This window comes from Gasterosteus aculeatus, chromosome 20 (genome assembly GCF_964276395.1).
Source record: "Gasterosteus aculeatus chromosome 20, fGasAcu3.hap1.1, whole genome shotgun sequence".
NCBI lineage: Eukaryota > Metazoa > Chordata > Actinopteri > Perciformes > Gasterosteidae > Gasterosteus > Gasterosteus aculeatus.
Window position 1 is genome coordinate 1,749,754 of NC_135707.1, and position 20,842 is coordinate 1,770,595.

Genomic DNA, 20,842 nt, shown 5'->3' on the forward strand with positions numbered 1-20,842 from the left:
TGGAGACCTGATTCTAATCAGCCTCCGTGTTTATAATGTGCGGACGTGTCGCATTCTCAAAGCACGAGCGGAACGGGCGCGCGCACCCTGTTCCCCTTCTCTGACATAGCCACGCGCAAGCACGCGCGCGCGCGCGCACATCCAGCTTCAAACCGCTGTAGGGGGCCCAAAGCGCGTCGGAGCGACCGCCGTGAACGCGCCCGGGTCCTCTCGCGCCGTGCCCGAGCCTTTTCCTCCGTGCGCGCGCGCGCGCCCGCCCGCTCAGAGGCAGCTTGCGGGGAGCGCGCAGAGCAGACGAGCGGAGGGAAAGATGGAGGTGCGGGTCGGGGAGACGCTGCTGTGTCTGGCGGTGCTGTCCGGCGTCTTCTTCGCGGACCCCGTCCTCGGGAAATACGTCAAGGGCCTCGTGAACACCAAAGAGGTGAGAGCCGCCCGTCGCTTCACGTGTAATAGTTGCCGCCGGGGGGGGGGGGGGGGGGGGGCGCGTCGCGTCCCCGCTCGCCAGGTGTCCCCGTCCCCGGCGGACGGAGACGGTTTCACCAATTGTCCGTTAAGTTGTCGGTGTCCGTTACCGCGGCAACATGAGACACTTCAGGCCGGTTCTGCCATTGACGCCGCGCGCGCCACATGTGACCCACCTGGATAGTCTTTGCCCCCCCCCCCCCCCCCGCTACTAACCGAGCCCCCGGTCCGTGCGTGTTGGTTCCGTTACAGGTGTGCGTCACGTGGCTGCTGCGCGCATCGATGGATGTTCATTATCATCATCATCATAACATCATTATTATCACTGTTCGTATTTATTGACCTCTGAGTGTGAGCTGTGCGCGCGGTGGCTGGGGGGGAGGAGGGGGGGAGGGGGAGGGGGAGGGGGGGTCTTAACAACTACCACCACGTCTCCTCTATTATTTTCCAATGATTTAAACCGTGAAGACGCTTGATGAGTCATAGTAGAATCTCTAACGTGCACCGTGGAGTTCGCTCGACCCCCACAGGGGTTTAGCTCTTGGTGGGATGTGCTGCAGCCCCCGGACCCCCGCCGGAGGGGCCTCAGGGGCCACAGACTCTCGAGTGTTGCCAAGATGCGACTTGGCAACAGAAAACGCCAGAGCGCCAGCATGTCAACTTCCGTGTGCATCGCCGTGCTGCCCCCCAATAAGAACACCGCGGATCAACCAGCCGGAATGCTGGGGGGGGGGGGGGGGTTGCTGACTGAACTTGACTACATTAAATTGTAAAAAGAAGAGAGAAGAACCTGCAGCCTGAGTGAGAGACTGAAGTGTGCGGTTTGGGTCGACGGGGGCCGAGAGGAGGAACAAGTGGCCCTCGTCCATCCATCACTGCTGAACGAAGCCGAATCTGCAGCTGCAGGGGGGGGGGGGCAATAGGTTGCACTGGGCAACTCCCCCGTGTGTGTGTGTGTGTGTGTGTGTGTGTGTGTGTGTGTGTGTCTCCAGCTTCCCGAGTCCTCTGCAGGAACTAAGAGTTTAGTTTTAGTCGCCTCGTTCTGTAAAGCACAAATCAATGGTTTTCCATGAAAGTATCTCGTGCACTTCGACTGCTCTGTGAGGTCTGGTTTTCCCCCAATCAAATCAATAAATCTCTTGGATTAGATTTGAGATCAATAATAAAAAAAGTTAACAAGTAATTCTGTGATTATTAATTCAATCCACTGTTTGCAAAATCAAAATGAAGAAACGATTTTAGAGTAATAAAATGCAGACGTGCACTTTTTACAGTGAAATACCTGCACGTCTTTATAGTCTGGCTCATATACTCTTGGCTCAAGGTCGCCGACCAACCAAGAAATCCTCTTCCTCTCAGAATGACTCACACACACACACACACACACACACACTAATGGAGCTGAAGGTAGATTCTCTACCCGTGTGACCTGGCACACATAGAAATGGCCCGTTGGAATCTGCTGGAGAGAAATGAGCCCGGTGACCCCGACGCGCCATCGCAGCAGATTGGTCAGCAGCTTTTATTTTGGGCCGGTCGGTGTTTGTTGTTCGCTTTGTGGAGCCGCTGATGAAATGTGGCGGTGGTTTTTAGGCCGGCGGCAGGTTGGGACAATCTGGGAAAGGAACACAAACCGTCATCTTTCCTCTGGGACACGTCAGCTTTCTACGGCGCTGGAGGGTTTGGGGATTTTATGTAATTACTATTTCTCAGTGTCATTGTGTGGGAATTTGCTTTTATTTCATTGGCTAAAGTCGTACAACGTGGCCCCTCCTGCTTTTCAGCATCCTGCTGAGTAAATAACTAAATAAATATGTGTTTGGATTTTGAAAACTGACATTTTCAATAAATCTGCCGCGGGTTTCGGTAATCTGTGAATTGAGTTTTGAAAAATAAGACGATAGAGGGTCAAATGTCTTCGGCTCTCGGTTTCCACAGTTAATGAAAATATGCAGATTAAACCAGAAAGGTCTTTGAACTTTGAATGTATGAAAATGAACAGACGCCCTTGAAAGTTATTTTCCTAAACTAAAAGTCTCCCGGTCACATTGATCAAAACCACCATCGCATTCTGAGGGAAAACTACGTGACGGATGCTGAGGAGATAAAATACCTGTTTTACATCCTTGAATTTCTGCAAACGCACAACAATCCTGCTGGTTGACTTGTTGGGAATCCTGCATGTGTAGAATTTCCAACTCAATCCCCTTTGGGGTATCATTCTTTAATGAGACCATGTGATTGGATACAGGCGTGTGCGTGTGCGTGTTTATCCGGCTGCAGATGCTCGCTTTAACCCTGAGAGACGCTGCGTGTTTGTGTCGGTGTGTGTTTATGTGTCGCAGCGTCGTGGAACCCTGACTAATGAATCATTGAGAAGCCATCAGTCCGAGGTGGGGGGGGGGGGCTCGACTAACTGATAATTAATCGTTAATGAGGCTTAGAAAGCAAACAGCGATCTGGAGGGAAAGAAGGAAAAAAGGCCGAAAGCTGGAGATGAAAGCACAGAAACAACGAGGGAGGAGAGAGACGAGACGCGGGACTGACCGGATACTGCAACAAGGCCACTTGATTAATGGTGCGCACACGCACACACACACACACACACACACACACACACACACACACACACACACACACACACACACACACACACACACACGGGGAGACGTGGCTGAGTGATTCTGCATCACGATGCGGCGGCCGCGGGGAAACAAGAAGACACCTCATCCGCTGTGGCCGCTCTCCTGGGCCCGGTTTCTGCTCTCCACTGACGCTGTAACACACACACACACACACACACACACACACACACACACTGAGCCACACCAGACAGAGATGTCGGCGTTCGGGGGGGGCGGAGCTCCAACGCTTTCTACACATCAAAGCTGCTCCTCTATATGTGCAAAATGAAGTCGCCTCGGGTGATGTCACTTGAGGGGGCCTCTGTTTGGTGCCTCTGTTCAGGGGCCACAGTTTGGGGGCCTCTGTTAGGGGACCTCGGTTTGGTGCCTCTGTTCAGGGGCCTCTGTTAGGGGCCTCTGTTCGGGGGCCTCTGTTCGGGGCCTCTGTTAGGGGCCTCTGTTCGGGGGCCTCTGTTCGGGGCCTCTGTTCAGGGGCCACAGTTTGGGGGCCTCTGTTAGGGGACCTCGGTTTGGTGCCTCTGTTCAGGGGCCTCTGTTAGGGGCCTCTGTTCGGGGGCCTCTGTTCGGGGCCTCGGTTCGGGGGCCTCTGTTCGGGGGCCTCTGTTAGGGGCCTCTGTTCGGGGCCTCGGTTTGGTGCCTCGGTTCGGGGGCCTCTGTTCGGGGGCCTCTGTTAGGGGCCTCTGTTCGGGGGCCTCTGTTAGGGGCCTCTGTTCGGGGCCTCGGTTCGGGGCCTCGAGGCAGCGGGCGCTTGAGGTTCTTCTGTAGCGTGTTGCTCGTTCCTGCTCGGGGCTGCTCACACACACAGTTTTTGGTGCATTGTGGGTAAGTGAGGAACCAGCAGAGAACAAATACAGAAGGTGGATGAACGAAGAGGATGTTTTTTTCTACAGTAATTTAACAACTTAATGCTAAATTATATTTAACCCGAACACGCCTCTATTTTAAGTCTATTTTGCCAAAACTGATTATTCTCATTAATGGTTCATCTGCAGATTATTTTTTCTATTAATCGCTTAAATGATTTACTTAATGTCTCACAGTGGTGAATAAATCTTAATGTGAAACTAATGTGTGCGAGAAAAGGGACCAACGAAGAAAAGAGGACGTTTTTTCTCTGTGTGGACTAATCGGTTATTATGACTGCACACGCTTATGTTTTATACATCACGTGTGCTCCCGTGGCTGAAGGAGAGAAAATCCCTGCAGACCGTCAGGTGGCGTGTTGCAGTCTATTTCCCATAATGCCGAGGGTGTAACGTTTGAGTGTCACTGTATTTGCTTTCTAATGTCGGATCAGCTGTTAGCTCTTTGCATGATGTACAGAGACTACATGCGTGTGCGTGAGATGAACAGCTTGGCCTGTTGGTGTTTCTATGGCAGCTGTGAATGAAGATGTGTGTGTGTGTGTGTGTGCGTGTGTGACGGATGTTTGTGGGGGATTCTGTGGTTCTGTGGTCCCAACAAGGGGGTCTTTCATAGCGTGTGGTGAGTTAAATGATCCCCCCGCCTCCCGACCACAACCAGACCACCGTTCCCTCCTCTCTCCAGCGCTCCCCTCTGCCGCCCCCCCCCCCCAGTTGTCATGGTCACGGCCTTAAGCGTCGCCCGGGACAACGCGGGGAGGTGTGCGCGCGAGCCTCGAGCTTCAGCGACTTTTAGAGCTCGCCATGAATTCTAAGAGTGAAACGCGGAGTGGTGCACGGAGAGCCCAGGGCCGTGCACATTGTCTCCGAGCGAAGGGCCGTGCACGTTGTCTCCGAGCGAAGGGCCGTGCACGTTGCTTCTGAGCCCAGGGCCGTGCACGTTGTCTCCGAGCGAAGGGCCGTGCACGTTGTCTCCGAGCGAAGGGCCGTGCACGTTGCTTCTGAGCCCAGGGCCGTGCACGTTGTCTCCGAGCGCAGAGATTACGGAGCTCGTTTACGTGGGGGGGGGGGAGCAGGCGGAGGTGATCACAGCATTATGCTGGTTGGAGATCAGGAGCTCATAGCGACCAATCGCAGAGCCCGTTGCAATAAGGAGGCGGGTCCCTGAAGGAGGCCGACTGGGTGTCGTGTGTGTGAGAGAGCGCCGTAGATGTTAGGAAAGAACGGAACAATTAACCTGAACTTCAACTTGTGTCAATTTAACAGTTTCTGTGTCTATTGATTTTTTATACGATGCCGTTTTGTTTTGCTGGTCACAGCTGTGAATGAAATGTTTCATCATATGCAGATAATCAATAGATCTCCAGACAGAACAAGCACTGACCCTGATGAACCCCTGAAGCCATCGGATGTAACAATACGGTCACATCTCTCTCTTGGTTGTTACAAAAGTCCCAGTATGTCTGTAAAACACTGACGCACTGATGTCACGCATTGTCGTGACCTTTGGTCCGGACGTTTCCTCCCACGGCCGGTGTGTTGACTTCCCACCGCCTCCAAAGAGACGCACTCCAGCGCCGACTCCTCCTCCTCTGCGCCTCGCCGTGAATTCTGGGTAAACGGGTTGGCTGACTGAAGGGAGCGGCCGATGTGCAAAAAGAAGTCGCCTCGGGTGATGTCACTTGAGGGGGCCTTGGTTTGGTGCCTCTGTTCAGGGGCCACAGTTTCATCAAACGAGCCCTCAGCTTCTCGGCCGCCGCGCGTTATGAATGAGGCAGGTGCAGCGCGCTGTTGCCATGGAAACGTGACCGATGGAGGCGGCTCAGTCTGACGCGTTTTCTCCCTTCCTCTCAACTCCAGGACTGGCTGTTCCTCACCCGCTTCTGCTATCTCACGGATTTTGGACGTCTGGACTTCCGGTTCCGCTACCCAAAGGTAGGACGACCTGCTGCAGGTGTGTGTGTCTGTGTGTGTGTGTGTGTGTTCTTGCTGGTTCATTCACGTTACGTTCATCCTTCCCAAGAGTTTGACTTTCCTCCGTTCTCCATCCTTTCCTTCTCCACGTCTCTCCCTCTCCTCTCACCGTGCGTGGCGCTCCCTCCTCCTCTGCTCGGTTCCTGCGCTCCTCTCGCGGCGTTGCTCGGCTGCAGGGCGGGGACGCGGTTCTTGTGGCGTGAACCTCTCTGATCCGTGTTCTCTCTCTCTCTCCTCCGCCCCTCAGTCTCACTGCTGTCAGAACATACTGCTGTACTTTGACGACAGCTCCCAGTGGCCGGCGGTGTACAAGAGGCACGAGAAGGTGAGACGCCGACACCCTCTGCGTCGTGTCCTCCATCAGGTGCATTAAGTCCACCTCCATCCACTCATTCTGTGACTCCGATCCAGCATTGAACGACGAACACGCTCAGAATAAAACAACTGCGTCTTTCTCAGTTGGTGAAGGTCTCTTCACTCACAGCCAGTGATTCGTTATTGATGACACACACACACACACACACACACACACACACACACACACACACACACACACGCAGTGATCATCCAACGATCCGTATCGATGAGCTGAAGCTGCTTCACAGAAAACGAACGCTGTTTGTTTTAGTTTAAGCCACTTTGCACTTTATTGTGGTTCTCTGTCCACGTGAGGCCCAAACGGCGTTCATGCAATGAATCCATCCGGCTCCCTGAGGTGTTTGGCTTCATGTGATGAAGGTGTGAGGAAGGCATTCACCTGTGTGTCGGCCTGCTGGTACCATGAGACATAACAGAATACGGCCTATAAACTTGACATGAAATGGCTTTTACACCCAATGAATAATGTATGATGGAACCGTATATTGTTGCCTGCGGGATCCCATTTTAGAGCTGCGTGTAACCTTCCCACCGTTACTCAGCATTTAACAGCTTATTGTGAGCTTAAAGTAAGACTCCCATTAGTCGTATCAGGCAGTTTGTGGACTGTGTGGAATAATCTCCACCACTGATGGAAACAAACACCAGCATTGACTGAGTACCTGCACGCTGCAGATAAACACCTCCACGCTGCAGATAGATACCTCCACGCTGCAGGTAGACACCTCCACGCTGCAGATAGATACCTCCACGCTGCAGATAGATACCTCCACGCTGCAGGTAGACACCTCCACGCTGCAGATAGATACCTCCACGCTGCAGATAGATACCTCCACGCTGCAGGTAGACACCTCCACGCTGCAGATAGATACCTCCACGCTGCAGATAGATACCTCCACGCTGCAGATAGACACCTCCACGCTGCAGATAGACACCTCCACGCTGCAGATAGACACCTCCACGCTGCAGGTAGACACCTCCACGCTGCAGATAGATACCTCCACGCTGCAGATAGACACCTCCACGCTGCAGGTAGACACCTTCAAGCTGCAGATAGATACCTCCACGCTGCAGATAGATACCTCCACGCTGCAGATAGATACCTCCACGCTGCAGATAGATACCTCCACGCTGGAGATAGATACCTCCACACTGGAGATAGATACCTCCACGCTGCAGGTAGACACCTCCACGCTGCAGATAGACACCTCCAAGCTGCAGATAGATACCTCCACGCTGCAGATAGACACCTCCACGCTGCAGGTAGATACCTCCACGCTGCAGATAGATACCTCCACGCTGGAGATAGATACCTCCACGCTGGAGATAGATACCTCCACGCTGCAGGTAGACACCTCCACGCTGCAGATAGACACCTCCAAGCTGCAGATAGATACCTCCACGCTGCAGATAGACACCTCCACGCTGCAGGTAGACACCTCCACGCTGCAGATAGACACCTCCACGCTGCAGATAGATACCTCCACGCTGCAGATAGACACCTCCACGCTGCAGGTAGATACCTCCACGCTGCAGATAGATACCTCCACGCTGCAGGTAGATACCTCCACGCTGCAGGTAGAGACCTCCACGCTGCAGGTAGACACCTCCACGCTGCAGGTAGACACCTCCACGCTGCAGGTAGATACCTCCACGCTGCAGGTAGACACCTCCACGCTGCAGGTAGACACCTCCACGCTGCAGGTAGACACCTCCACGCTGCAGGTAGACACCTCCACGCTGCAGGTAGACACCTCCACGCTGCAGGTAGATACCTCCACGCTGCAGGTAGACACCTCCACGCTGCAGGTAGACACCTCCACGCTGCAGGTAGATACCTCCACGCTGCACTGCAGTAATATTCAGCCCAAAGTATCCGGCGACAGAAGAACGAGAACGTTCAGGACATTTTAGAATATTCGTTGTTCATATATTTCAATTCTGTGTCTCCCGTCAGAACTGCTACCAGAAGGAAGCGGTGCTGAGGCCCGAAAACCGACAGGTCATCAACCTCACGACGCGCTACACCTGGTCAGGCTGTGTGGTAAGAACACACACATGATGTGTTTTTGTGACATTTTACTGATTCACACATTTATACCACCAGAACCGGTCCAGCGGGTTTCTCCTCTCCTCTTACACCTTCTGTTTGTTTCTCTATAAGCAACGCAACATGTTTGTGTATCACGTCAGGACGTGTGATTCTATTGGGTGTAACATTTCTTTGTGATAAGTGAATGCGTCTTCCTGTCCGCGTCTCCCAGGTGGAGGACGACGGGGACGAGGAGGTTCTGAGCTGCGTGGGCGGCCGCAGTTTCCGCTCGAGGAGGGAGAGATGGTGGTACATCGCACTCAGCAAGTGTGGGGTGAGCAGTGACCTCCGGCCCGTCTCCACGCGGGGGGGGGGGTCGGTTGCCACGGCGACGGACCACCTTGGTCACGGGGACAGATTTTTGTCGTCACGTCAGCATCATTTACCCGCCAATGATCGGACTGTTAATGACAATAACACCGTTACGTTTAATGTGTTCGATAAATAAAAAGCTTCAACATTTTAAATCAAAGTTTGAAGATTTGCAGCGAAGCAAAACAGCTTTTGGAGAATGTGAACACTCGGTAACCTCCCGGAGGAATACTACAATACGTGAAACCCCGGGTCTTTCCGTCTCTTGCTTTTTAGCTGTGATTTAGCATAATTTCTGTTCCAGTACGTGCTTCCTCATTTCAGCGCTCTGCAGCATGTTTAAGCAAACAAGGAAATTTAACCCTTTGGTTTACAGTCGCCTTTCAAAATGAGACGGATGGATCCATACGTTTACAAAAGAAATGCAATGAATAGATATTTAGGATTATAAACCCAGATTCCCAGATGTAACGAAGCTGAGGGAACCGTGCTAAAGATCCCCGCTTGTCCACCGCTTCCATCTGCCTGCTTCAGCGCCTCTTAACCATTGTGTCACTCTGTAATGGGGCTCTGTGTGGTGCTGATGCTGCGCTGGGAGCACGATCAGCGCTGTTGTTGATGTGAGTCTGGGGACTCGCCGCAGAACTCACTGCGTCCCAGGTGGTTTCTGTGTGTGTGTGTGTGTGTGTGTGTCCTTGTTGGTCTGTCCTCCTCGGGCATCGCGCTGCCGCTGCGTGGGGCCTTTTTGCGTAGTGGATCTGCGGAGGAGGGATGTGATCACAACAGATGCTTTCCGCCGAGTGCGGCTGATCGACGCGCCGCCTAATGCGGTTGGACCGGGGGGAGCTCGTCTCCGCTCGCGGGGACAATTTACGCCGCCTCGCTTCCCGCCTGCTTTTCACACCTCTCCGTCTTTCTCACCGGCGCCGCCAGCGAGCTGTGACGCGCTGCCCGCCATGTCACCCCCCCCCACACCCGGCTGGCCGGCCTCTAATTGTGTTTTCCCTCCATCAGGCTCCTCACTTCTCTGCTCCTTCTCTGTTCTTGTGCTCTCATTTCCTGTATTCTCCATCTCAAGTGGATGCACATCAGCCCCTTCAAACGAAATACAGAAGAGAAAAGACAGAAATCAGAAATTAAATCTGCCTCGTGCCAAATGACAGAGCAGGACCAGATAAAAGTTCACATTTATATGTCTTGTTTTACAGCAGCGGATGTTTTTGCATGAAAAGTATTTCTCACAAAGCCCAAACTCGTCTCTCCGCAGTAGAACATTCATGTCTTTGTCTTTGCCATTAAACCCTTTGGATGAGTGACAATAATGGAAGTCAATAGATGGAGTAGTTTATTATCGTTCTTTCACAGCGGAGAGACGGAGCCTTCGAACGGTTGTAATCAGCTCTCATTATGCTGAGTGAAAGTGGTGAAACTGGACTCGTCTTTATGGCCCCAGTAAACTGTCCCCCCCCCCCCCCCTGAAGACAGACGACGGGTCCTTATCGCCGCGCTCGGGGAGACATTTCAACAAACATGAGCCTCTGACTGACTCGAGTCTTTATTAAGTGAGATATTCTCACTTTTGTAGGAAGAAACAAAGCGGCGACGCGTCGATTGTGTCGCTCGCGCTGTTTAACGGTGAAGCCTGCGATCTTCTTCTGTATTTTCTGCACGTCCTCCGAATACACTTTGTCCAGAGCTGCATCCAAAACGTTTCACTTATTACTAATCCGGGGGTTCATTTCTGGACCAATCGATTATTTCGCCCCCGTGATTCCATTTGATAACGATTCCCCCGTCTCACCAGAGGACATGTGGCCCTGCATGACTTGTCCTCCTACTCCCACTCAGCTTGAGACGCACTGCCTGGGTGTCCCTTCAGTGTGGAAGCTTTTCCCACCGGAAAAACCAACCAGCAAAAAACCCAAATCTCCCCGTGTGGTTTAATACCTGCCGAGGAGGAGGAGGGGGAGGGGGAGGGGGAGGAGTCTCCTCGTCCCCTCCTTCCTCGCTCCCTTCTGCCCGGCTCCTTTTCCTTCGCTCTCGCTCCCGACATCTACCGCTCTCTTCATCTCGCCCTCCTTGCTCTTTGCGTCCGGATTGATTTTGTGCCGCTGCTTCTCGCCCTCGATGCAGTCGCAGGTCGCCAGATAAATTCAAAGTCCTTTTCTCTCCCTTCGCTCCACTGCGGCGATCCGGCAGCTCCGCCGGCTTTGCACTTGTGTGCGTGAAATGAGCTCTCTGTGCTCTGATTGTCAATCCATCTTCTCCCCCCTCTCCTTCCAAAGTCACCTCCAGTTTGACACTTATTATTTGTGTGACTGCCAAATGTTTATTTCCTCCTCAGCATCACTTCTGTATAAGTTAACACGTTTAATTCTCCTGAAAGAACGACTCGTGCATTGAAGAATCGGGGTCATCTTCTCACCGGCAGCACAGTAGCAGCCTAGATTCCTTTTTTCATTCCTACACTGGACTCCTTCCTCACTCGGGACCCCCTCCCTCCCCCCATTGGGAGGAACGCTTCCTCCTTAAAGAGATTCTCTGTCCTCGTTCGGAGGTTTATTAAACATTTGATTTTCGAGGATTGATAAATAATAGAGCGCGTTCCTCTTACTTCCACATCCAGTGCAGCTTTAAGATTTAATGTATATTTTGTACGGCTTCGCAAAGCCTGCATCAATTTTTAATTTCACCAGCGTCCTGTCTGTCTCTCTCTCTCCCCCCGTCTGTCCCCCCCGTCTGTGTCCTCTGGCAGGGCGAAGGCTTGCAGCTGGAGTACGAGATGAAGCTGACCAACGGGCAGTCGTTCTGGACGCAGCATTTCTCTGCGGATGAGTTCGGTGAGCGCGGAGGAGGAGTCGCTGGTGGCACAAGCCAACGCCACTTAGAGAAGCCACCAAATGACAGTAACGAAGAGATGATGATGGATCGACTGAGAGGAAGTAGCTTCCCAATGAATTGTTCCTCCGTCTGCGATGTTCTCATTCTCCTCCTCCAGCTCGCTCTGTATATAAATAGATGGATATCCTCTGAACGTCATTGACCGCTTTACTTTCTGCTCCTCATTCCACCACTTATGTTTGGTCAAACCTCCTTTTTTGCCCCTTTTCTCATAAATGATTCTCTTCCTTTCCTCCGTCCTCTCGTCACAGGGATCTTGGAGACGGACATCACCTTCCTGGTCATCTTCTCCCTGGTGTTCCTCCTCTCCTGCTACTTTGCCTGTAAGTGATGCCTCCTGCACTTAGCTGTGTTTCTCCTCTCCGAGCCCTTTTCTTCGGATCCATTATAAAACGCAGCAGCTTTCTTGATGCGACAGAAGTAAGTTCTCGTGTTTCCTCTTGATAAATAAAGCCGGAGCTCTTTTTCCTCGGAGCAGAACGTTTGCGAGAACAAAGCAAGAACATTATCGGGAGCAGAAGGGGGTGTGAAGGTGAACGGTTGGATGGAGAAGCCTTAATGTTAGTAACACGTTCGTCACGTGGAGGTCGCAGCTCCATTGAGCCGAAGGAAGGAGTTACTCCTCAGTCCTCCAGGCCTCCTCCCTCCGGGCCGAGTGTCCTTGAGTTGACTCACTTATGATGTACGAGAAGCACGATATCGCTCAACTGCTGGTTGTTCATTCATTCATCTGCGTTCATAAAGCCAGAGGCCTTTATTATATTAATATTCACAGTAGAACACGTGGATTATGAAAGACGGGTGATGAGATGTGGAAGGTGACAGAAGTGATTTGACCTTCATGGCGAAAGGTCACTGTGACCTCCTCACTCATGTGTGAAGTGATGAAGTGATGAAGCAATGAAGCGATGAAGCGATGAAGCGATGGAGTGATGAAGCGATGAAGTGATGAAGTGATGAAGCAATGAAGTGATGGAGTGATGAAGTGAGGAAACGATGAAGCGATGAAACGATGAAGCGATGGAGTGATGAAGCGATGGAGTGATGAAGCAATGAAGTGATGAAGTGATGAAACGATGAAGCGATGAAACGATGGAGTGATGAAGCGATGAAGTGATGAAGTGATGAAGCAATGAAGTGATGAAGTGATGAAACGATGGAGTGATGAAACGATGAAGTGATGAAACGATGAAGCGATGGAGTGATGAAGCGATGAAGCGATGACGCGATGAAGTGATGAAGCGATGAAGCAATGAAGTGATGAAGCGATGAAGTGATGAAGTGATGAAGCGATGAAACGATGAAACGATGAAGTGATGAAACGATGAAGCGATGGAGCGATGAAGCGATGAAGCGATGAAGTGATGAAGCAATGAAGTGATGAAGCGATAAAGTGATGAAACGATGAAGCGATGAAGCGATGAAGTGATGAAGCGATGAAGCGATGAAGCGATGAAGCAATGAAGCGATGAAGCGATGAAGTAATGAAGCGATGGAGTGATGAAGTAATGAAGCGATGGAGTGATGAAGTGATGAAGTGATGAAGTGAGGACATTTGGGACGGACGTAGACATAAAACGCAACTTGAATGCTTGGCCGAGGCGTTGTCCCTCCTCTGTCTCTCTATCTGTGCTGCTCTGTCTCTCCTTTTTATCTCTCTCCTCGCCAACACACACACACACACACACACACACACACACACACTTCATTTCATCCTTGTCTTTTCCCTCCCCTGCAGACAATCTGAAGGGACGGCAGCTTCTTCACACAACCTACAAAATGTTCATGACGGCGGCCGGTGTGGAGGGTGAGCCCTTCAGTCCTGCGCACACACCCTAACACACACACACAGACACACACACACACACAGACAGACACACACACAGACAGACACACACACACAGACACACACACACAGACAGACACACACACAGCGAAGAAGACAATGAGCTTGTGCTGCAGCATCTTAGAGCGGAGACATCCTGGACCTTATTATCCCGTGAACAGGATCCTTTCCTGCAGTCTTCAGTGCAGCGTCTACCTGTCCTCCTGTCTCATCCTTCCTTTCTCGCTTGTCCTGCCACCTTTGTCCTCCCTCCCTCCCTCCCACTTCCCTCAAGCCTTTTGCTCCTTTTCGTCTCCTTTTTATTAATTCCGCTTCCTCTCTGTCTCGTCTCTCTCCTCTTATCTCTCCCTTCTTCCCTCATTACCGTCTCCCCATCGCCTCTCTCTCCCTTCCGTCTTGTTTCCTCACATCTTCTCCCTCCTTCACTCTGCTCTCATGTCTTCTTCCTGCAGTGCTCAGCCTGTTGTTCCACTGCGTCTACTGGGGCCTCTACGCCAGAGACGGAGTCGGCAACGGCAGCCTGAAAATACTCGGTGAGTATTTCGCAGAAACTGACTGAGCGACTGAAGGACGCTGCAGGAAGAATGAGTGATGGACGTGTGAAGAAGTGGACTATGTTGTCTTACTGTTACGCTCCAACCGCCCAGTCGAATTCCTTGTATGTCTGACATATTATGGTAGTTATGTATGTGTGTGTGTGTGTGTGTGTGACGACCTGACTCTAATCTTTCCCCTAATTCCTCCCCTTTTGTCTCACTTCCTTTCTCACCTGTCCTCTCTGTCCGTCTCCAGGGAAACTGCTGTTCTCGGTCAGTTTCTTGGTCTTCCTCCTGATGCTCATATTGTTGGGAAAAGGTTTCACTGTCACCAGGTGGGGATCTGCCCGTTTTCACCAGCTCATGTGTCTTTTGTGCGTGTGTGTGTGTGTGTGTTTTCTTTAAGCCTTCATGTTGTTGTGCTGCTTGCGTCCCCCCCACGCTGTCCCCCCCGGCGTGTCCCCCCCAGTCAGTCATGCCGATGTCAGGTGGCCTTGAAACGGTCTCTCGGTCCGCCGGCTGTGACAAAATGATTCATGAGCCATCTCCAGTTTTCCATTCCAAATGTCCGCTTCTCCTCGAGACGTTGGACTTGATGTCAGTCCACAAGGTTTGGAGGTCTTCTTCTGACCCACTGGTCTCAGCCTGGAGAGCAGCCCGGTCTTCACAGACGGACGATGACGCTCTATTTGTTAACTGCAAACAAGAAAGCCTTCACTTGTGACTCTACAGACGTTTAATATTTATAGTTCAGAGCTGAGCGCGCACACACACACACACACACACACACACACACACACACACACACACACACACACACACACACACACACACACACGTGTCATTTTCTAGTGTTACATTAAGGTGTCTTTGCTTCGTGTAGAGCATCAATGTGTGATTCTAGTGTGAGTCACTCCGCCGCCCGTGTGGCTTTCAATGTGTTTGTATTTGTGTTTTATGTTCTGCTTGTGTACGACCTCTGACCCTGTGTGTGTGTGTGTGTGTGTGTGTGTGTGTGTGTGTGTGTGTGTGTGCGTGTGTGTGTGTCTCAGGGCAAGGATCAGTCACAGTGGGTCGGTTAAGTTGAGCATCTACATGACCGTCTACACAATCACCTACGTCATCCTCTTCATCTACGAGGCAGAGGTAACACACACACACACACACACACACACACACACACACGGTACTTTACCCACAATGCAGCACTGGCGTCAAGTCACTTAATTACGTCAATCAGCTGCTAATTATAAAACAATAATAAAACAAGTCCCTTGATGAGATACTTTTCTACTTTCAGTAACTCACTAATCAACATGCTGATAATGTGAATGAGCTTATGGACTGAGACCCCCTGGTGGGGGAGGGGGAGGGGGAGGGGGGGGGGGGGGGGGGCTAATGGTGCGTTCAGGTACCTGCTAATGACCCAGTAGTAAGATGCTATATTTAACGCCGAAGCCCACAGACTTCTCTCCCCATATGGGCACCTGAAGCAGTGTCATTCATCTGCCCCCCCCACCCCCCCCTCCCTCCCCCCTCACGGGAGCTCCGGATGAAAATACACCAAACGAGGTTACAATGGGGACGGACACAAAGAGCTGCCGGAGCCGTCACGCGATGCATTATGTAGAGGAGGTAACCCTGTACGGCCACCGCCGCCCAGTCACCGGACTCTAGAGGCGCGCGCACACGCACACACACACACACACACACACACACACCTGAGGACCCAGTGTGGATGTTAAACCCTCACACGGAGCTCCGGCTCGCTCATCGCAGTGCAGCAGCTGTAATTAGGCCACCGAGCGGCAGAAAATACTTCATTCTCACTGCAGGTTTCCACTTGTTCAATGTGTGCGTGCGTGTGTGCACGTGTGTGTGTGTGCGTGTGTGTGTGTGCGCGTGCAGTTCTTCGACCCGGGCGACGTGCTGTACGCCTACGACAGCCCCGCCGGCTACGGGCTGATGGGCCTGCAGCTGCTGGCCTACGTGTGGTTCAGCTACGCCGTGCTGGTCTCTCTGAAGCACTACCCGGAGAAGCAGCCCTTCTACGTCCCCTTCTTCACCACCTACACGCTGTGGTGAGACCCCCCCCCACCCCCACCCCCACCCTCCCCCCCCTCCCTCTGTTTGAGGCCTCTTCGGCTTGAATAATTGATGCCGCCGTGTGAAAATGAGCCGAATGAGAAGCGGTTCATTTCACACCAGCGTCCTCCCGACATCGGGCGCCCGAGGCGATGAAGCTTCCCTCCCTTCCTGTCAGAAGGTTCCATGACAGACGGCGTGTGTGGCAGATCGTTCAACGCCATCGTGGGGCGTGCGCCACAGAGAGGAATGCTGTGTCTGTATCTCGTTGTCTCCCCTTTCCCCTCGTCGTCACATCGCTCCCTCGCCCTCCTCAGGTTTTTCGCCGTCCCCGTTATGGCTTTGATCGCCAACTTCGGGATTCCTCGTTGGGCGCGGGAGAAGATCGTAAACGGGATTCAGCTCGGCATCCACTTCTACGCTCACATGGTGTTCCTCGTACGTGACGCACACACACACACACACACACACACACACACACAGTGAGGGGTTCTACAGTCATACATTATTCACCGTCCCCCCACTGGAAGTACGTTACCGTGCGTAATCCCCACATCACCGAATGCCTTCGTCCTCGTGTCCCTCAGGTCATCACACGGCCCTCGGCAGCCAATAAGAACTTCCCGTACCACGTCCGCACGTCACAGATCGGGATCCTGCTGTCCAGCCCCAAAGCGGGCGAGGGGGGCGAGAGCTTCCCCCACCACGCCTACGGGAACGGCTCCTTCCTGGGAGACTCTCAACCCAACTTCACGGAGCTCTTCTCCATCCACCCGGTGAGTGGAGCTCCTCGCGTCTGCGGGGGTCACAGCGTGCGGTTTGACCCCTCGGGTCGTAGCTGGAGATATTGACCCCCCCCTCATTTCCCCCTTGTTGCCTCCAGGACCCGGTGAAGACGGTGGAGGAGACGGTGGCCCGCAAAGCCCCCGAGGTGGCGAGGAACAGCGAGCAGAAGATCATCACCACTGCTGCCGACCTGACGGCCATTTCGCCGCCACCGCCGATCCCCCCGCGCCCGGCCACGCGCTCGCCCCCCCCGCCGCCCCAGCTGCCCTCCTTCACAGAGTACTTCAGCATGCAGGGCGGAGGAGGGGGCATCGGAACGAAGGCGTGAGGCGGAGCGACGACCCAACTGGAGGAAATGTCGGCGCCGGTGGATCGGCTCGGAGAGCAGAGCCGCTCACACGGCAAAGAAGCAATAAATGTTTGATGTTGACCAGGAGGACGGCGCCGCGGCGGCAGGACGGTCGCTGCGGAAACGGAACAAAATTCTTGAAATACTCGTCAAATATTCACGAGGCGCCGAGGGTCCGCGGGAGTTTGTAAATAGCTGAACCGCACAGAACTAAATATAGTTTCATTTCACGAAAAGGACATTTGTTTTAAAGAGAATCTGAGGCCGTTAGATTCAAGTCGCGTTAAACTTCAGAAAAACGACATCTTTTTTTCCATGTTGGGTCTCATTTTGATAAAGTAAAGATATTACCCGGAGTCTGTCGGGTCCATTTGGTTGCAGCTGGCTCCTCTGTACTGTGGGCACTTCTGAAACACGCATGTTTGTGTTGTATTTCTTGTCAAAAAGCTGAAACATGTACCTCCACGTGACCATGCGATATCAGCGTATTCTATTCTACACTTTTCTAAATGCACAGTCGGCTTTTGTATTCTTTCGACTGGATGAATCCAGCTAATTGTCGAGTATTCCCGTCGGTGTGAGCTGAATGTCTTTAATGTGAATGTACGAACGCAATACAGCACAACAACGGAGACAGAAAGTACAACTTTTGTTACGTTTTCCTATAAGAGTAGGGGGCTTTCTTAACTCCACTCCCCCCCCGTCTGGTACCTGAAACATCCGTTGGCTTTATCTCACTTTGACGTTTAAACCGTGTGAACAAATAGGTTTTTTTTTAGCAGCTAATACATTAAAAAAAAACCGTCTTGTAGAAGAACCGTGGAATCTGCAACTGTACATTTAGTCCGTCCTGCATGGAGCACTTTAATGTTCCTGTTTATTGGTGATGTCATCCTGTAGGACTGTATTCACACGCGGTCTGAACGACGCGAACGCTCCGTTTGACCTCCAGCGCCAAAAAAACGGCCGCCAACCGTCCCCGCGGCTCCTCGCCCACGGACGGTGGCGCTCGGCTGTGATGGAGCGCTGCGGCTCGTGAGCACCAGTCGTTGTTTGTGATTGTGTCCCGTTCGTGTTTTGAGATGTCTGCTTTAATCTCGTGTATATTGACGTACAATTATGGACCCGGAGGGACGGACGTGGCGAGAGGAGATTATCGTGTGTGTGCGCATGACACTGAAACAGCACAGCTTCTAGGAGAGCCCATCACCGTTGAAATGCATCTTAATGGTGTCAAATGAACATTCTAAATACGCTGTGTATACATCTGCACCTTTTTTGCCAAAATAATAAAACTGTTTTTATTAGAGGGCTCGTCTCGCTGCGTAACGTTTGAGTGATTGTTCTCACGAGAAGCTCCAGTTGGATGATTCACATCACCGGCTGGCTCCACTTGTTCTCCGGCAATGGGGAACATTTCTAAATGACCTGATGAGCAGCTAACAATGACGTGTTTCCCCAGACTACCAAATTCAAACGGAAGCTCTTGAGTGAGTGAAGTGGGAGATGAAGAGCAGTTGGTTCTCCGAGATACTGCGGTTGCAGTAAAGATGCAATATAGGACCCAGTGGTTTTGGAGCTTAAAGCCTAAATTAAGGATGCATCATCTGCCATTTTAATCCGTCTCACAGGTCAATCCTGAATGCTTCCGTATCTTTACGGTTTCCCTCTGACAAAAACTTCAACCGCTTTAGTTCTGTAAAGAAAGAATATTTATTAATACGTAAAATGTCCTTTTGGTGGTCGTCTGCAGCCGGTTGCCGTGGCGACCACGGATGACCAGGTTGCCCCTAACTCGGCCGCGTGGACGACTCCTCCTGCTGCTGCCGGTAGCCTTTGAGCAGCTGGTTGACGAGCGTCAGTTCGTTGTCTTGTTTCACGGGGTACAGCGGCGGGAAGGGGTGGCCCTTGTACTCTATGACGGCCATCTGGGCCCGGTCCAGGTTCTGCCTGTTGGGGAGGCGAGCCGTCCGCGTGTATCCGGTGGACTGCGTCTCAAACCGCGGCGCGAGCACCTTGAAGAGCTTCGGGACCAGGTCCTTTTCCTGAGGAGGAGAAAGCACGTCTTAATGTTCACCGCTCGTGACTCCAGGGCGGCGAGCGGCGCTGCTGACACGTACCGTGAGCCAGAAAGTGGCCATTTTCATCGCCTTCTCGTCGGTGTCTCCTCTTTTGGCGTAGTCCACCAGCTGCGCAGATTTAAATTAATTAATTGCATTTCAGATATAAAAAGTCTATAAATATGGAGAGAACCTTGTCATGGTGAGACGTTGTTGGACAAGGCAATAATAATCTGCACCAAACTCTTTACATTCAAACTAAAAACTTATGGAGCCAAACACATGACACATGTATGACACATATATGATGTATGACATGACACGTGTATCACCCACTGACTGTTTTAATCACTTTGACAACCTTTCAACAAATCGATCCTTCACCCCATCTTCATTGATCAGGGATAAAACATGGATTTGATTTGACCTTCTCGACCGTTTCCGTTGTTGGTTAGCTTAGCCAACAACTAGCTAGCTAGCTTAGCTTAGCTCAGCTCAGCTGGCTTCAGCGGGTCTCCGTACCTTCTCGGCGTAGAAGCGGACTTCGTCAGCTCGGGCCGCCGTGGTTTCGATCCTCTCGTGCCGGACCAGCCCGGTCAGAATGTTCCGCAGCATGTTGATCCGGGACTGCGGACCGAGGCCGATCCTCCGGGCCACCCGGCCGTGGGAGATCAACGCCGGCAGCGTGAGGCGCATCCTGCTGGGTTCTCCTGCGGGAGTCGGCGGCGGAGCAGCGGGGGGGGGGGAAACAGAATATGAGACGCGTAATGTGGGTAGAAGCCCCCCCCGGCGAGGGTCTCAGCGGGCAGCGAGTCCGGAGGTCAGACGAGTCGATGCGCGGCTCGCAGGCTTTGACGTTCGTTGTGCGTCGGCAAACATGTCCGACTTGGTCACCGAGCTGCGGAGCGACAGTTCCTCTGCAGAGCGGCCGAGACACAAACACAGTATAATTTATAAAGTTATATATATTATAAAGTATGATTCATATTATTTAAAAATGAAAGGCAGAAGGTTTGTATATTGGTTTTCATTATTCGTATTGCTATTCAATACAAAGCTCTGTTCTTTGTTCTTTAAATAGGGAAATCAAGCTCATTGTTTTTATTTATTTCAGTGTTTGCTAATGATCACTTATTGCTTCATTATTTGTACTCGGTTTGATCTAAACTTTTACAAGCAATACTGTGTGGCCTTAATGTCTCACAGCTTGTTGAGGTGACTGGTCTAAGCCCCCCCTGCTGGCAGCAGGGAAACAATGTTTTTTGGTGGTTTTAGTGGTTTCTGCAATTGAAGGTCGTTGGATGAATATATATTTTTTAATTGCTGCAACGCCAAGTCTGTGGGAATTTGTTTGAAATTCCTGCTTTGTAGTTATAAAAAGCCAAAAACCACATCGATGAACGTGTCCATAACTTGATAAGTATGCCTTTTGAAGAAGACTCGACTACACAGATCGTAGTATCCCACCTGCTGCAAGATGTTTGTAATAAACCAGATCTCCAGTCACAAGTAGCCGTGCCCTACGTCAGCCTTTTAAAGAATACCAGCCTCCA

At 51.9% G+C, this 20,842-nt stretch overlaps 2 protein-coding genes across 2 annotated transcripts; one reads left to right on the plus strand and one right to left on the minus strand.

The window, feature by feature from the left end:
- Positions 1 to 126: 126 nt before the first annotated feature.
- On the plus strand, positions 127 to 18,542 carry tmem145 (transmembrane protein 145). The gene is made up of 15 exons (XM_040165339.2): positions 127 to 421; positions 5,831 to 5,905; positions 6,192 to 6,269; positions 8,280 to 8,366; positions 8,587 to 8,688; positions 11,482 to 11,566; positions 11,879 to 11,950; positions 13,366 to 13,434; positions 13,926 to 14,006; positions 14,266 to 14,344; positions 15,062 to 15,155; positions 15,918 to 16,090; positions 16,412 to 16,532; positions 16,682 to 16,870; positions 16,978 to 18,542. The coding sequence occupies exons 1-15, from the start codon at positions 311 to 313 to the stop codon at positions 17,206 to 17,208; spliced, it is 1,647 nt and encodes a 548-aa protein (XP_040021273.2). The 5' UTR covers positions 127 to 310; the 3' UTR covers positions 17,209 to 18,542.
- A 376-nt stretch (positions 18,543 to 18,918) lies between these two features.
- On the minus strand, positions 18,919 to 20,302 carry mrpl17 (mitochondrial ribosomal protein L17). The gene is made up of 3 exons (XM_040165350.2): positions 19,812 to 20,302; positions 19,350 to 19,418; positions 18,919 to 19,274 (listed from the first exon to the last, which is right to left on the minus strand). The coding sequence occupies exons 1-3, from the start codon at positions 19,983 to 19,985 to the stop codon at positions 19,020 to 19,022; spliced, it is 498 nt and encodes a 165-aa protein (XP_040021284.2). The 5' UTR covers positions 19,986 to 20,302; the 3' UTR covers positions 18,919 to 19,019.
- Positions 20,303 to 20,842: the final 540 nt, after the last annotated feature.